The sequence below is a fragment of the Camellia sinensis genome, chromosome 8 (assembly GCF_055761805.1).
Source record: "Camellia sinensis isolate YWXY chromosome 8, ASM5576180v1, whole genome shotgun sequence".
In the NCBI taxonomy this organism is placed as follows: domain Eukaryota; kingdom Viridiplantae; phylum Streptophyta; class Magnoliopsida; order Ericales; family Theaceae; genus Camellia; species Camellia sinensis.
Genome location: NC_138968.1, coordinates 191,416,344 through 191,434,112, shown reverse-complemented (window position 1 = coordinate 191,434,112; position 17,769 = coordinate 191,416,344). Strand labels below are relative to the sequence as shown.

General features: G+C 37.6%; 2 protein-coding genes across 3 annotated transcripts; both read right to left on the bottom strand.

Moving 5' to 3' along the window:
- Nucleotides 1-384: 384 nt before the first annotated feature.
- On the bottom strand, nucleotides 385-5,654 carry WRKY20 (WRKY family transcription factor family protein). 2 transcript variants are annotated; one of them, XM_028271233.2, is made up of 6 exons: nucleotides 5,187-5,654; nucleotides 3,811-4,005; nucleotides 2,662-3,211; nucleotides 2,416-2,578; nucleotides 2,158-2,316; nucleotides 385-1,254 (listed from the first exon to the last, which is right to left on the bottom strand). In XM_028271233.2, the coding sequence occupies exons 1-6, from the start codon at nucleotides 5,430-5,432 to the stop codon at nucleotides 753-755; spliced, it is 1,815 nt and encodes a 604-aa protein (XP_028127034.2). In that variant the 5' UTR covers nucleotides 5,433-5,654; the 3' UTR covers nucleotides 385-752. The 2 variants fall into 2 exon arrangements, with proteins under 2 accessions (XP_028127034.2, XP_028127035.2); XM_028271234.2 differs by having other exon boundaries at nucleotides 3,811-3,983; nucleotides 5,187-5,608.
- Nucleotides 5,655-8,106: 2,452 nt separating this feature from the next.
- On the bottom strand, nucleotides 8,107-11,262 carry LOC114323596 (truncated FRIGIDA-like protein 1). The gene is made up of 3 exons (XM_028271235.2): nucleotides 10,239-11,262; nucleotides 8,946-9,121; nucleotides 8,107-8,847 (listed from the first exon to the last, which is right to left on the bottom strand). The coding sequence occupies exons 1-3, from the start codon at nucleotides 11,035-11,037 to the stop codon at nucleotides 8,299-8,301; spliced, it is 1,524 nt and encodes a 507-aa protein (XP_028127036.2). The 5' UTR covers nucleotides 11,038-11,262; the 3' UTR covers nucleotides 8,107-8,298.
- Between the last annotated feature and the right edge of the window lie 6,507 nt (nucleotides 11,263-17,769).

The window sequence follows — 17,769 nt, the reverse complement described above, 5'->3', positions numbered from 1 at the left end:
GCATCTCATCACATACACATTACACCGCCACGTGAAAATATATATACATTTTTTTCTATCACCCACCTAGATGAAATTCCCCCTTTCTACAAAGACTTCTCTCTGCTTTTCACTTAATCATTTTGAATAATAATATTTACACTTCATTTTAAATATACATATATATATATATATATATTCATTTGTATATATATTTGAAAATTGTGAATTTACCCAATTAATAGTGTGAATGATTCGTAAGAATAGCGTCCGAACCTGAAAGATTGATCCAAGAAATAGGAACTTACGGTTTAATAAAAGACCACTTTTATTAGATTATATAGTAATTTCCTTTTAACAGTTCATGTTGCTCCTCAAGAAAAGGAAAAAACAAAAAGGATGAGATTGAGAGAATGCAAAGCTCTATAACTCAAAACCATAATAATTATTACAAGCCTTTGTAACAGGCCAAATATAGAATATACGTATGTATGTATGTATTTCCCCCAAAGTACATTCCATTTCAAGCACTGTTAAAGAGTTACAATATGTCTGTTGGTCAGAAAATGTGCCCTGTTCTAACTCCATATTGTACAAACTTTTTTTACCTAAGATTAATAATGTTGTAGTAGTATAAGCAAGGCTTAATACAAGAAGAAATGATACAGAACAGAGCAGAGCAGCCTCAGATATTTCACCCACTGGCCACCAAGAAGGGGCAGAACCCCGCAGCGTTGCATTTTTATTCTTCCTTCACTTCACAAAACAAAACTCTACGGGCCCAAAAGTATTCTTTCCAAGTTTTGTGGATACGGAATAGATGAATGGTTTAAAGGTTGAGTCTGGAAGTTAAGACTACTTTCAACGCTGTTATCTCTGGATCCATACACACCGCCACCATTTACAACACCATAGTATGTTGGAATTGGGTTCACTTGGAGAACCTTGAAATTGGAGCCGACACTGTTAGCTTGGTTTTGCAGAACTTCAGTATCCATCACTTGTTGATGCCGCTCATTGGATCTATTTTCAGCAACAGAGCCGCTGATCCCAACCCCAAGATCAAGGCTGATTGAATCACTCTCTTCTGATCTAACCCTTGACACTCCATTCACAGTTGTGGGTCCCACCATGTCATGGCTACTATTCCTTGCAGTAGGTACATCATGATTGTGTTTTCCCTCATAGGTAGTTATAACAGCTTTGGGATCGTGCGATGCCCTTTCCACATGTTTCCTGACTGGGCATCCAGCATTTGTACACTTGTAATAACTCCTGCATAACATGCAAAAACAAAATGACAGTTAAATATAGTGCCTAAATATGGAACAAATATTGGTAGACAAGACACTTAATTTTCAGACCAAAACTTTTAAGTGCCCATAAAAGGTGAAGATTTGAAGGAGGGGGGGGGGGGGGGGGGGGGGGGTGCGGCGCACACGCAGTTGCAAGCATTTAGATGCTAGCAGTTTGCCAGTACAATATTAATAAGAAGGCATCACTAATCTGTAAAATCACTTGGATACAAGATCCATTATCATTGCCCCCTTTTTCCTTCCCACAATAAACCCAAATTTGCTCTCTAGCTCACAGAAAATGATAATGTAGTCCAATTCACTGAGGTACTACATGAATAAAGCTTACTCATGGAGTTGAGAGTATTATAGTTTTTCTTAAAACTTGAGAGCTGAACACGTATATTTTTCTTTTTTCATTTGCAAAGTAGATCCAGGAGAATCACAAGCATCCATCAGAGTTACTGTTTCACAGGTTTCAGACCAGAATTAGGCAATAAACTTCAACTTGTTCTTGAATTACATTGACTCATTGAGTCTTAAAGTTTAATTTTATACTTCATAAAAATGGCTCAATGGACCTAAATTAAGAACAGGTTTCATGGCTACATTGTCTATCTAAATATTACTTGATTTATGACAATTAGTTGCCATATGATTGTCCAAAGAAATCAGCAAGTGTCAAATATGGATCCACAGATCTAAAAGAATTGCCCATTCTGATACAGAGACTTCAAACTGACAAGTTGACAACTGATAAGAGAAGCCAAGTCAATTGTAATCAATATTCCAAAATGTCTAGGCAAAATTTAGAGATTATATTGGAAAAACAGAGACAAACATTCCTAGTAATTGTACACCTGGTTAGAAAACTGAGACATACCTTGGATTAGGATTGCCTCTCACCACTTTCTGCCCGTATTTACGCCACCTATAGCCGTCATCCAGTATATCAACCTCACTCACAGTTTGAACAACAACACGCGGTTCACGAATAGGCTTAACCACCGACGTGACATCAATACCAACACCGTCCAATTTCCTGCAAGAAGTTTTTGGAAAGTTTGTTTGAAGTTAGTATATGAATTATGGATATAACTATTTCAATAAAAAAACTAAGGCCTTCTTTGAACTACATCACCTCCGCTTTGAGAATGGGTCATCTTCATCACCCTCATCGTTAGTGCTGTTGAATTGGGAAGCTGCACCCTCTACACAATCATCATTTGTTCCATAAGCAGATAGCTCGGGAATGCCATTTGATTCAATGTGATGAGATATTTGGGCATTTATGGCAGATTTGTCTTCAAGAAAGAACAATAAGGAATCAGTTCAGTACACCAAAATCTTTGAAAAAGAGAAATCCTACGAAAATTTCTCTAGTTACCTTCTTGAGCGGTTAAAGATGAAAACTTATCAGTTTTCTCTTGGACAGACATAATACCACCAGCAGTATATCGGCGGGCAGGTTGAGGTTTAGGGTGATCATGTGTACCCTTATACACAATCTCTGTAATTTGTCCTTCGTGAGAGCGTTCAAAAATCTTCTTCACCTCACAGTTAGGATGTGTACATTTGTAATAGCTTCGTGGAAATTCACATCCTTTCACTAGTTTCTGCCCATATTTCCGCCAGTTATATCCATCATCAGATGATCTCTCAGCAGTGACTGAAGGCCCAATATCTTTATGGTCAGGTTGTGATGCTTGGACCCCTGTACTTGGGGGCACTCCCTCGTTTAATTCATCAGAATCAACTCCAGTATGTACAGTAGCTCTTGAAGCAAACATATGAACAGATGCAGGTAGACTCAATTCTTTTGAGGAAGATGCCATCTCACTTTTAACAGAAGGCAATGATGCAAAAGATTGAGACTGACATTGAGTTTGAACTTGTTCATATGGTTCATTTTTCTGGTTGTTTGTACCTGCAGTGATCTTTAAAAAAATGAAGTGTCAAGTAACCAGTGTCCAGAATCAGTTCTAGGATAGTCACAGACACATCAAACTGAAATCCATAAATAACTGTTCAGGATTCTTCTTTTGCACAAAAAAAGAGGTGTTTTTAGACTGAAAAATATTATTCATTTTTTTCAAGCCTACAGAATCATTAGTTGTAGGCATTCGCTGTGATGTACATGATAGACAAACTTATATTATGCCTAACTAACAAACGTAAATAAATTGAACTTGGTAATTGCTTGCTTGTAAGTTGTAACATTGGTTCAAGGAGGAACATTTTAGAAGTATGCAAAAAGGTGGGTAGCTCTCACATAGAACCTAAGTTATATCATATATGCTTTAGATGTTCTAGTCAATTGGATGCTCAAACCAAGAATCAAACACAAGTCAAGCGGCTTAAATCTCCCCAAAATGATTTCTGATTCACATATAACACAATAAACAAGAACCACATACAAACCCACTGGATTACAGTTTAAACCAATAATAACATCAATTGTCATGTAGTGTAAATTTTTTCAGCAGGGACAAAACAAAACTAGTAATAACCATTTGTTAGTTCATTAGGGCATTACCGTAGGTGCTGCTGGTGGTAATCCTGAAACAGAATCAGATCCAGTGTGGGGTCTAAACTCAAAACAGCTGTTTTGTCTTCCATCAACACTATTTCTATTGGAGGAATTTGCAGACAATGAGAAACCAGCTGTACCGCCAGAGCACTGCATCAAGTGAGGCTTCAAAAATGAACCTGTAGTTGGAGAAGGCTCAGCCTGCAGGATTCAGAAGTTTGTAAAAAATAAAAATAAAAAAATAGATTGGGAATCTCCATATTGTGTTCAATCACCAGCACGCACACACATACACCAGTACACACACACTCGAGGCACTGATTTACATTTGGGGTAAAAAAAAATTGTGGGTGGCGGTTCTCAAGGAAGGCTTAAGTGGTATTCCATTTCCGGCAAGCCTCAGAGCCTTAACCTTGCAATAACAAATGAACATAGCAAGCTAACCAAAATTCTTCATATGATTTTATACAAATTTAGCACATACTGATTTCAGTTATATAAAGAGTATGATTGTGAAAGTCATCCATATGCGATTCTTTTCTTTTTTCATCATACATCAAATCACAAAGCAGGAACAATACATGAAAAAAAAAATTAAAAAGACCAAGCACAAACAAAAAGAAGGATTCACACTGTGGAAAAACAACAATGAAGTCTATAAACAAGAAAAAGGTTCGAAATATTGGCAGGAAGACATATATTCTAGGGCAAGAATGAGCATAATTCTAAGAAGCAGCTAATATAGAATCCCCTAATGCAAGCATAAAGAATCTATTGGTCCCAGCAATAGCATACATAATTAGTTCCAATAGCCAATCAAACAAACAAAAAGCACAACATATTGTGAAGTGGTGAAACGAACCCAACTTCTTATCAGAATCTCAAATCATACTTTACTTAAACAAACTCCTGGAATTATTTTCTTTCTTGGGGGAATTAGCATCCAGTGGTAATATAAATGAATATATATATATATATATATATTACAAATACATGGAAAAGTTTAATACTTTCATTATTAATATAAAGTTTTCAACTAATTTGTAATTTATTTTTGAAATCTATTATTTCCCCTTTTTTCTTTCTCAACTAACAAACATTAAAAATCAAATTCACGTCAAAATTCTCTATTACAGCTTACTGTGATGTAACCCAATCCTCCGTTTGATAGCTGAGATAATAATGCACGATAAATAAAAACAAAATTACAATATTGAACTCAATTAAGGGATATATCTAGAACACAAAAGTAAATCAAAATCTTTTCTTTCTTTCTTTATTTATTTTTCAATTTCCGCTAACTTTCTATGCATCGGATTCGAATCTGTGATTAAAGGTAGTGAAATTGAAAGTAATAGTGAGAGATTCGAAGAAGACCTAACCTTCATGTTGGAGAGGAGAACAGGGGATTCGAGGAAGGATGTCGGGCTGAGACCTGGGGGGATCGTGATGCAGGGGGACCTAGAGATCGGGAGTTTGGCCGGAGAGAAGAGCTTGTACTTGGCAGAGCTCGATCCGGCGGCGGAGTCGGAATTAGCATCTCGGAGAGGGTTGGAGGAGTAGAATCGGAGGTCGAAAGGTTGGTCTTCGGAAAGAGAGAGAGAGTGAGAGTGAAGAGAGTCGGCCATTAGAGGAGGAGAGTGGAGAAGAGAGACGATTCGATGATGGAGGAAGAAAGGGGAAGAGGTAGTTTGGGCATTTTATTGTCTTAGGCTGCGATTGTGTGTGACCTTGTAGCTTTGTCGGAGAGAGAGAGAGATGAGAGATAACCAAGCAGGGTTAGGCTATAACATTGTATCTAGATGTCATTTGTCTGTCTCTGTTTTGTTTTTATTAAAACCCCATGTGACACTAAAGTGGTGTTGCCAATGCGGCGCTTTTTTTATTTGTTTTTTAGAAATATTCAAGAACTCGTATGGAGTGGTAGACTTTGCATTTTCATAAATATATATATATATATATATATATTTATTATCCAGTTGTTTTGAAATGTTTCCTTTAATTTTGCTTGATTAAATAAAGGGGATGTACCAATAAATCCCAAATTAATAACTTATGCACTGTTTAGTCCTAAAAGTTTTCTTATAGACTGAAAGGTCCCATTACAAAGTTAATAACATCAGATACAATGTTAATAACATCAGAGTCATGTTACAAACATTGGATTTCAAACATCTAATGTTCATCAAATTTCAATAATGTTTGAAAATATAGGATGAAAAACATCTAATGTTCATCAGATTTCAATAAATTTTGAAATTATAGAATGAAACATCAGATCATTTACATCATTCACATCATGTTGATGTAAAAATAGGACTAAATGGAGCATAAAAAAACTTTTAGGACTAAATGGTTCAACGTTTCAAAAACTAGGACTTATGGGTAAATTTTCCTTAAATAAATTTGATTTTTTTAATATAACAAAATGAGTTTAGATAGGCATGTAACAAAATGAGTTTTAAGACATTACTTATTTCAATTTTACTAAAGTTTTAATAAGTAAAAATTAAGATCAAAGATAAATGAGAATTACATCATTTTATAATCAAAAGTGAAATCTATAATTATTTTTTTGCCAAATTCGATGGAACTGAGCTCGCACTCACTAAACTGTCACCTAATTTGCTGTTTTTTAATCTAAAATTTGACACATCCACCATAATCCCAAGATAAAGCCGTCATTTTTATTGATTTAATTGTTTTTGCTTTAGTTTCTTTGAAATAAATTTATACTAATAAGAGAGACTATATGCGAGAAATATTTAATACCACGTATCTCATCAGCTTTGCTGGGATTTAACCTCCAATCGAATTGTTTGTTTTCCCTTTTTTCAATAATTTGAAATAATTATACTTTCTTATCACGATCTTTATTTTCTTCTTATTTTAACCAAACATAATACAAATAGTTATATATGATATATAATTCTTTTCTTCTTCTTATCATATGAAATAATCTCTCTCTTGTAGATAAGAGAAAACATGGCCAAACGGTTTTGTAATCTAATGGCATCATCACCCCAATATTTTCAAAAAGAGGTTTGGATTGAAGTCCTCAAAATTTCTTCTTAAAAAAATCCTGTGAATTCCTATAAAAAAAAATAAATCGACCAGCCATAAATTTTGGCGCTACTGAACTGAATTACCAAAAAAGAAAAAAAAAATGTCATTGAATTTTGTAAAATTTCAACCACCTTTATTAAAGGAGCATGGATTTTCCAAAACAGCCTATTCTTTTTGGAAAACAAAAAAAAGTGCGAGTGTTTGGATGAGTTGTGAACACTACTAAAGCATAATGATTCCTGTTCCCGCACGAAGATGGTATCCCAAAATTTGATTATGATTTGCATTGTTGAACATTAGACAAGGCCCACTGCAGCAAGAAAATGACAACTTCAAGGTATCCCAAAATTTGATTATGATTTGCATTGTTGAACATTAGACAAGGCCCACTGCAGCAAGAAAATGACAACTTCAACCAACTTGAATCAACCGATGTTAAATAAAGGGGCAAAATTTTTTAAGTTGTGTCTTAATCTCAAATTTGAGTAGAGAATTGCGAAGGGATAAAAATAAGTGACAACAAATTTTGATCCAAACACAGTATAAAGAAAAAAAGAAATGCATGTTTGCAATGTTTTTTTACTTTTAACTCCTAACATTGTGTTTGGATCTTAACAATCTAGAGACCAACTGAACACCACCAAGCCATATTAGGCAGTGGTGTTGTCTAAAATTTTTTTGTAAAATGACATACCGAGTGAATATAACCCAACAATGACACTTCCTCAGCACAGATCATCTTATTATGTTTAGACATAACCTTCACTGGAGTTCAGACCATCAATTGAATTGTTTCAACAGGAAACTAAATTAGGAAGGAACCAAACCTACTGTCCAGAATTAAGCCAGAACCATCATCATTAAAGAGAGATAAAACAAGAATACTCACAGACTGAAAGCACGAAGGGACCACATAATTTCCTCAACACAATCGCTCATCAGATACATGTCCTTATGCCATCATCATCACTGTTAAAAACAGCATACGAAGTGAAAAGGGAAAGAGAGGTGGGGTAAAGGAGGGATACTGTCATTGTAGGGATGCAGAACACAAGCTTAACATAGCACCCCTTAAAAAAATTAACTCACTGCAAAAATTTCATAGAACGAAAATGCTCAATAGAACTACTGGAGAATAAACAAAAAGAAATGGTTCCAGTTCCAAAAACCCTTGAAATAACTAATCTCAAATGAAATAATTGATGATCGATTCCAAAAACATCTAAAGCTTTATGGTTCAGGTAAACTTATTGTGATGCTAGGCTAGGCCACGCACACACTTAATATAACCAAATCTAGTTTGTGCTACATTCACTGTGATAAATTTATATAATATACATTGTAAATTATCAGTGCAACAAAGTAAGGCAAATGCTACGATACCACCAAATATTATTATACTACCAGAAAGACAGATTGTACAAGGAACTACTGAGGATAGTAAGGCAAATGATATTGTGGCGGCAAACCATACCCACCATAGGCAATTGGCCTATCAAAATAACTAGATGGCAGGTGCGATTCAGAAGGGTTGACATGTGGCTGTGTAGGCACCACATTCCCAGGGATACCCAAAGGGGCTCGTGCCGAATCATACAAGCCAGCAGATGAACCTGCATATGGGACAGCAGAAGTTGAACCTGCCAAGCCATACAGCCCAGCCAGTGAGCTTGAGTATGGAGCATGAGGTTCTGGCAACAAACCTGCTGGCTGTAATTGAGATTGCTGAGATGCAAGAACAGTTGAATTGGCAGTAATTCGAGGACGCTTGGTTCCACTCATTTCCTGTGGCTTTGACTGCTGCTGAATCATGGAAACAGGGGCTGTTACAGCGCGTTTCCTGTCTGCCTTCAGCTTCTCTAGTGTCTCAATGCGCTTCATAAGCTTCTCCGTCGGATACTCAGATTCAAGTTTATGATCCTCAATGACTTTCACAACAGATTTCAATGCACAGACTTCTTTGGTTGCGGCCTCATTCTACAGGAGAAAGTAAAGAAATATCACATAGAAACCTATTTGATTCGAAAGTTGAAAATGAGTATTTTTAATATTCATAAAGGGAAATACAACATTACCTGTGATTGAAAAGAGTTCTTTCCACCCTTGAAAACTTTTTGAGCAAGTTTCTTGGACTCCTTCACATGTTCTTTTAAAAGGGGTACTGGTGGGAATTTGTCAGCAAGGTCAAATTCAAAAATAAATTTGACTGCCAGAAGTTGTTTGCCTTTACTAATAAGTTTTATAATAAGATCTGTGACAAACCAAATAACATGGATGAGTTGACTTGAGCTCATAATGTATACAAAAGTCATTGAATATTTTTTAATAGTAGAAAACAACAAACACTTTCCTTACTACCACAGATCACAACAATAACAAAATAAGAAAATTGCGAATGAATTTAAAAATAATTGTTATAGCAGTCAAACATTGGTTCTGTCCGGTCCCATGAAACCTACAAAATGGTTCAATGCTGAAACAAAATCCAAGTCAAAAAAGGAAGAACAACCACATGGGGTAGCCCCCTTCATAATCATCAGACCATTCCAGCAATGTCATTTTATTTACTACTACTAGGTAAGAAAATATTAAAACTGATTATTGGATTAACTTAGTGAAAGATATGTAGCCCCAGTGAAAGATGCTTTCAACACACCAAGGTGGATGTGCATTGATCACAGAGGTATTTTGAGGTTAACCTTACATAACAGTTGGCTAAAGCATAGAAGTACAATTAGAGAATTCTGGTAGGTATGCACAATAATATGTTCTAAAACCATAGCTGACAAGAATATGAAGAGGAATTCAATACCCAACCAACAAGTATGACCCAGCCACAACCAACATATCATCACCTTCGTCAAACAAAGACTGCACAAGCATTAATGCACATAAAGATAAACACGAGAAGCTAATTTCTCAAATCCAGGTTTAAATTCACCTACTCCTTGGATGGAATTAACCATCACATTTATACAAATCTTCAATCTCAAAAGACAGTGTAGAAAGATATTAACATCATTACATTTAATCAAAAACTAAAATTTAACAATCCTTTGTCTTTCCCAACACCTAATTCTAAGACATGACAGAGAAATTACCTATCACCGATCAAACCTAAAGAGTGCAGAAACACAGTCATAATAAGAGATGAACAATGAACTTATTCCAATATATAGAGGTGTTGTTAGTAAAAATATCAATATATAGAAGTTATTCCAATAATGCGTTCAAAATTCAAACTCATCAATGCATTCATTCACACATCAGCTGAAATTGGTAATCTACAATGTAGGCTTTAACTAAAGGGGTTATGAAAAGATATACAGAACACGAGTGAATTTGAGAGGGAAATTCAAGAAGCTCACCAGATATCTTATCCCCAAAACCAAGCACCCGACACAATTCAGTAGCTTGCCGAAACTTGGCCGCTATGACAGCAAATTCAAGAAGCTCCTCCACATCAAACCCATCCGCCAACCCATACGCAGCCAGGAGATGCAGAAACGCCAATGCCTCAAGCGGATTCTCCCCACCAACACTCACCTTCCCCTTCCACTCCGCCGCCAACTTCATCGCTCTCACCTTCACCTCAGCCCTAATAATCTCAACCTTCAACCCCTGCAATTCCTCCAACAAAACCACACAGCATCTCCTCACAGTACACAATTCAAAATCCTTATCCCCCTTCGAATTCGCCACATAGAACCCCTCCATCGCGTCCAGAACCATCGCCGCCGCGTCCGGAGCTCCCCGCAAGGCATCCGGCAACTCAACCCTAATCGAATTCCGCACTTTGGGCCGCTCAATCATGTACTTCCTCAATCCCAACCCGTCCATGTTCTCACAGAACGATTTCAACTCCGGCCGAGCCGAATTGACGATCACAGAAGATTTGGGGGACTGAGATTGGGGTTCGATTTGAAGAAGTTGTTGGGATTGGGGTTGGGGTTGGGATTGGGATTGGGATTGGGATTGGAGGAGATTGAAGTTGTGTTGGAGGGAGGATTGGAGGGAGGTGAAGTAGGAATCGAGGTCGGACCAAGTGAGATTGAAAGAAGAGAGAGAAGAGGAGTGGGATTGAAGATCTTCGAAGGCTTTTTTGAGATTCTCTTTCTTGACGTCGACGAGTTTCAGAGCTGCTGAGATTATTTTCAATGTCGCCATTGTTTAGGGAACCAAACAGAGAAACCCTAGTTTGCCGATTCAAGCACCGGAGGCTGAGAACTCGTTCCGATTTCCGACGACGACGCTCTGAAGAGGAGTCCCCTCCCCGCTACAAGTTTCATGGGGTCTATGCACGACGTCGTGTTGGGAGTAAATCAATAGGAAACAAGTTACATGTGATGTCTAAATTGCTTCATGATGGCGTTTGTACAATCTTATTTATTTATTTACTTTATTTTTTGTTAGGAGTGTTTTATGGGATTTTTATTGATAAGTCTAATTTAGAAATATTTTAATCTAAAAAGTTTATGAAGGAATTTTTTAATCCATTTAGTCCCATGTATATATAGTTTTATTCCATAAAGTCCATTTTCTTGATTTACATTATTTTCTTGGACACTTATGCCCTTATATTCAATTTAGATACTTTTATAAATATTTTTTGAACGATTAGCAATATAATGATATGAACATTCATATTTTAAAATTCACATTAGTAGGAATGTAAAATTGGCCCGTGGGTGGCCCAAAACCCGCCGGCGAGCCGGGGCGGGCCTGGCCCGTTGACAATGTGAATATTCACATTGACATATTAACATTCACATTAATAGGAGTGTAAAATTGGCCCGCGTCCCGTGGCGGCGCGAAACCCGCTCGCGGCCCATGGGCGGCCCAGGGCGAGCCCGATCCGGCCCATTGACAATGTGAATATTCATATTGACATGTTAACATTCACATTGATAAGAGTATAAAATTGGCCCGCAGCCCATAGGCGGCCAAAAACCCCGCCCACGGCCCGGGGCAGGGCCGGCCCGGCCTGCTGACAATGTGAATATTCACATTGACATGTTAACATTCATATTGATAGGAGTGTAAAATTAGCCTGCGCCTCGTGGCTGCCCGAAATCCGCCCACGGCCCGAGGCGGGCCCTGCCCGACCTGTTGACAATGTGAATATTCACATTGACATGTTAACATTCACATTGATAAGAGTATAAAATTGGCTAGCAGCCCAGGGCGGACCCGACCCGGCTCGGCCCGTTGACAATGTGAATATTCACATTGACATGTTAACATTCACATAAATAGGAGTGTAAAATTGGCCCCCGTCTCGTGGCGGCGCGAAACCTGCCCGCAGCCCATGGGCGGCCCAGGGCGGGTCCGGTCCGGCCCGTTGACAATGTGAATATTCACATTGACATGTTAACATTCACATTGATAAGAGTATAAAATTGGTCTGCGGCCCATGGGCGGCCAAAAGCCCGCCTGTGGCCCGGGGCAGGCCTGGCCCGGCCCGTTGACAATGTGAATATTCGCATTGATATGTTAACATTCACATTGATAAGAGCGTAAAATTGGTCTGCAGCCCGTGGGCGGCTTGAAACCCGAGGCAGGCTTGGCCCGACCCGTAACAATGTGAATATTCACATTGACATGTTAACATTCACATTGATAGGACTGTAAAATTAGCCCGCGCCCCGTGGCTGCCGGAAACCCGTCCACGGCCCGTGGGCGGCCCGGGACGGGCCCGGCCCAACTTGTTGACAATGTGAATATTCACATTGACATGTTAACATTCACATTGATAAGAGTGTAAAATTGACCTGTGACCCGTGGGCAGCCGAAGCCCGACCACGGGCCGGAGTGGGCCCGGCCCGTTGGCAATGTGAATATTCACATTGACATGTTAACATTCACATTGGTAGGAGTGTAAAATTGGCCCGCAGCACGTGGGCGGCCCAAAGTCAGATCGCAGCCCGAGGCAGGCTTGGCCCGACCCGTGACAATGTGAATATTCACATTGACATGTTAACATTAACATTGATAGGAGTGTAAAATTTGTCCGCTGCCCGAAGTTCTCCCGCGGCCCGAGGTAGGCCTGAACCCAAACCCGGGCCGCCCATGTGACGCGAGTCAATTTTACACTCTTATCAATGTGAATGTTAATATGTTAATGTGAATATTCACATTGTCAACAGGCCGGGACGGGCCCGCCTCGGGCCGTCCACGAGCCGTGGGCGAGTTTCGGATAGCCACGGGGCACGGGTTAATGTTACACTCTTATCAATGTGAATGTTAACATGTCAATGTGAATATTCACGTTGTCAACGGACCGGACCCGCCCCGGTCCGAGGTCGGGCTTCTGGCTGCCCACGAGTCACGGGTTAATTTAACACTGTTATTAATGTTAATGTTAATATGTCAATGTGAATATTCACATTGTCAACGGGCCGGGCTGGGCCCGCCCTGGGCAGCGGGCGGGCTTCGGGCCGCCCACGGGCCACGAGCCAATTTTACACTTCTATCAATGTGAATGTTAATATGTCAATGTAAATATTCACATTGTCAACGGGCCGGGCCGAGCTCGCCCCGGGCCGCCCACGGGCTTCGGGCCGCCCATGGGACGCGAGTCAATTTTACACTCTTATCAATGTGAATGTTAACATATCAATGTGAATATTCACATTGTCAACAGGCCAGGTCGGGCCCGCCCCGGGCTGCCCACTGGCCGTGGGCTGGTTTCGGGCATTCACGGGGCGCAGGCTAATTTTATACTCTTATCAATGTGAATGTTAACATGTCAATGTGAATATTCACATTATCAACGGGACGGATCGGGCCGGACTCGCCCAAGGCAGCCCGCGAGCCACGGGCGCGTTTCGGGCCGGCCACAGGCCGCGGGCTAATTTTACACTCCTATCGATGTGAATGTTAACATGTCAATGTGAATATTCACATTGTCAACCGGCCGGGCCCGACTCAGCCCGGGCCGAGCCCGGGCTCGGGGTTTGGGCTGTCCACGGGTCACGGGCTAATTTTACACTCTTATCAATGTTAATGTTAATATGTCAATGTGAATATTCACATTATGAACGAGCCCGCCCCGGGCCGCAGGCTGGCTTCGGGCCGCCCACGGGCCACGGGCCAATTTTACACTCCTATCAATGTGAATGTTAACTTGTCAATGTGAATATTCACATTATCAACGGTCGGGCCGGGCCTATTTTTTTGGCCTATGGGCCGGCCCGGCCCGACTCGAATTTTTCCAGGCACCCACGAGGATCGACATGGGCCGGGCCCCTACACATTGATGATATGAACATTCACATTGACAGTGTGAACATTCACATTGACAGTGTGAACATTCACATTAGGGGCATTTTGGTAATTATATCACCCATAGGACTTATTGAAATATAAGAAAATAATGTGAACTAAATGGAACATAAGTAGATGAAAAATGATATTTTGGTCTTCTTATCTCAAATTGGACCTAATGGAATAGTCAAAAAGAATATGGGTTGAATAAAATAAAGCTCTTAGAAAATAGATTTATCAAAAAAACTCCCGTGTTTTATACTGTATTTATTTTAAAAAATTTGAAAATTATAAATGATTTTTTTAAAAAATTTATAATTCTTGTAAATTATATATATATATATATATATATGAAACAGTTTTTTCTAAAAATAAATTTAAATAATGTTTTTGGCACTCGTTTGGCATATCAAAATTTGGGGCTAAAAGGCTATTTCAGTTATAAAAAGACAAAAATAGATTAAAAAGTCAATAAAACAAAATGTCACATCTAAACTCTAATTATTTCACTTTTTCTCTCACAAAATTCAAAAAAGTCAAAAAATTTATCACAAACGAGACTTTTTTACCCCAAACTAGGCCTCGTTTGGAAACAGACTTTTTAAGTAACTTTTTGACTAAAATATGATGTAAAAAAAATTTTAGTATGTTTGGGATGTATTTTTGATTTTTTATGCAAAAATGTGCAAAAAGTAGAGAAAATGAAATCCTTGACTTTTTGATATATGCTGTTGGCTTTTTGTTTTTTTAGTGACTTTTTAACTAAAATCACCATTTGCCAAACGAGGCCTAAAATAACTAAAAAGTTAAAAAATCAACTTACATCCCAAACGAACCCTTAGTAAATAAAAATTATAGTGTAAGGGGTTGTTTGGATACACTACTTTAGCCTATCTTTTTATCTTATTTAAGTCACATCATATCTCTACTACATTGCACAACTTTTCATAAAAATTTAAAAAGTATACTTACTTAAATCAACCAAAACAACCCCTAAGACCCCGTTTGTTTTCAGAAGTAGAATGGAGGGAATTGATAGTGAGAGGATTAAGTAAAATTGTGTTTGTTTTGATGATAGTTGTTGGTGTAGGAATTGTTAAATTATTTTTATATAAAATAATAAAACAAATACAAAAATATTAAATATTAATGTTCAAAAAAAATGGCCAACATGTAAAAAATAAAAAATAAATATAAATATAAATCAATAAAACAAATAAAATAATGATTTTTACTTAACAAAAAATACAAAATAAATATAAATAAATGGAACAATGATTTTTACTTAACAAAAAATACAAAAAATTAAACATTAATGTTCAAAAAAAATGCCTAACATGTAAAAAATTTATAAAAAAAAAAAAATTAGTTCGGTAGACTATTTTTCTAATACCACCTTTGCCTCCTCCATGTCAATCTCCCTTTCATAGCCCAACCTAATCCGGAGATTCGTCTTAATCCTTTCTCTATCTCCCAAAATAAATACAACATTAGTGAGTCCTAGTTCCATCTCAAACCCAATCCCCTCTCCATCTCTTGAAACAAAAAAGGCCTAAATGTTATCCAACGCTGCTTAAATTTTTTAATTTTTTTTATAGTAATCTAATACTCCCGTTCAAAAATATTAGTAATTCTTTTTGAGAAATTAAACCTTTTTAGTAGTACAATTATTTAGTTTCTAAAATTATCCTTTAACTTTTTTTTATAACATTAATTGTCATAATTAATTAATTTAAGATAAGGGTAAAATAAAAAAATTCATATTATTTTAGTCATTATTTTTTTAAAATAAACTAATATTTGGAAATAATAAAATATGAAATAAATCTATATAATAAAAAAGAAGGTTTTTGAAAATGTCCTACACACATTTATCCTATTAGGACATTTGGACGGCTCAGATCTGTTTAAATTACAAAATAACGACTGTGATGTATCCTACGTGTACATTTTCTACTTTCCCGCTTCTTTCTTTTACTTTTTCCTTTTCTCACTCACTCTCCTATGAGTTTAGATCCTCTTCAGGCAAATCCTCCAATCAAGGGCCAGGATTTGGCCACGGCCCTTAAGAGAAGATCTACGGCTTAGATGTTAAAAAAAAAAAAAAAATGAATTTATTTCACTCAACACAGCAACAGCTTCCCTCCCATTCACTTCACTTTTTCCCTCCCTCTTCGAAGCTCTGGTGAACGACAATCGGCGAAGTCGGCGGCGAGCATCGACGACGATCAACGGCGAATCGAAGTCAGTGGAAAACATCAACGGCCTCTCCCTCTCTCCCGTTGTCCTACTCTGAAGGTTTCAACCACGATTTTAGCTGTCGGTCTCTCCCTCTGTCTTACTCCGGACATTTAAGCCGCGAGTTCAGCTGCGAACTAAGCTCCGGTGACCCCGCAAACCAAAGCTACACTTCATCAAACTGAAGGTAATATTTTTTTTCATTAATTTTTGCCCAAATAATCTGCCATGTTCAAAGCTGGCATTTTTTAACTTGTAGTTGATGTGTGTTTCCTATTCAAAGCAATTACATTTGATGGTTTGCCATTTTCATTGCTTAATAGGCCCAAATAAATAAATAAATATAATAAACGCAGAGGCAGAATGAAAATAGTAGAGAAGAGACTGAAAACATTGGACTTGATTTTTTCAATTTTTATGTCTAAGTTTGATGGTTTGGTGTAGAATTTCATAATATACATACATACATATATATATATATATATATATAGTGTAATCTATAATGTGGTTCTGCAATATCATGTTCTGAAAATAGCACAGTTGTTATTTGTATTTTTTTATTAATTGGTTCCAAATAAATAAATAAAATACTTCAAAGCAAACCTTCAAAACAATTATGATGGTTCTTAGAAAGCAATTAAAAATGTGGTAGAAGAAAATTATGCTAATGTATGCAAATTGAGTTCATATTAAGGTCAAAAAATTCCCTCCCAAAAAAAGCAGTCTTGAATTACTAAGAATACAGTGACTGAGCTAACAAAACCTTTAAAACCCAACTGATTTTACTTTATTATTCTATATTGATACTTCTCCCATTTCATTGCTTTTACTTTTCAGTTACGTTTTCATATGGATATGAACCTGACAATGATTGTCGTTGGAAGCCAAAAGAAGGAATGACCTTTGATTCAGAAGAAGGGGCTTACGGTTTTTATAATGCATATGGAGGAAGAATAGGATTTAGCATAAGAAGGGAATATTGTAAGAAGAACAAGTTTACAAAACAAATTATTTCTAAAAATTTTGTTTGAGGGATTTCGGACGGTTGACAAGCGAGACCTATTGACAAAAACCCCTAGAGCTAAAACTAGGATTGGTTGTGAGGCCCGGCTTTTTGTTAGATTGGATATTAGTACTGGGAAATTAGTTGTGACTGATTTCAAAGAAAAACATAGCCATGACCTTGTATCTCCTGATTGTGCCCATATGTTGCCATCTCAAAGAAAGATATCAGCTACACAAGCAATTCAGTTAGACTTAGCCTCAGATTCTGGCCTTCGTTTAGGGCAGTCTTTTGAACTCATGGGAAGGGAAGCTGGTGGGAGGCAGTCTCTTAGGTTTACGAAATTAGATCAAAAAAATTACTTGAGAACCAAAAGGCAAAAAAGTTTAGCA

What these genes read in the sequence shown, in the direction of transcription:
- WRKY20 (XM_028271233.2), bottom strand. Translation starts at nt 5,432, where the DNA reads ATGGCCGACTCTCTTCACTCTCACTCTCTCTCTCTTTCCGAAGACCAA. An exon ending in TACCACCAGCAGCACCTACG is followed by an intron (nt 3,212 to 3,810) that starts GTAATGCCCTAA and finishes ATTTTTTTAAAG; the next exon opens with ATCACTGCAGGTACAAACAA. An exon ending in ATCTTTAACCGCTCAAGAAG is followed by an intron (nt 2,579 to 2,661) that starts GTAACTAGAGAA and finishes TCTTTCTTGAAG; the next exon opens with ACAAATCTGCCATAAATGCC.
- LOC114323596 (XM_028271235.2), bottom strand. Translation starts at nt 11,037, where the DNA reads ATGGCGACATTGAAAATAATCTCAGCAGCTCTGAAACTCGTCGACGTC. An exon ending in TTTTGGGGATAAGATATCTG is followed by an intron (nt 9,122 to 10,238) that starts GTGAGCTTCTTG and finishes GGTTTGTCACAG; the next exon opens with ATCTTATTATAAAACTTATT. An exon ending in AGAACTCTTTTCAATCACAG is followed by an intron (nt 8,848 to 8,945) that starts GTAATGTTGTAT and finishes TTTCTCCTGTAG; the next exon opens with AATGAGGCCGCAACCAAAGA.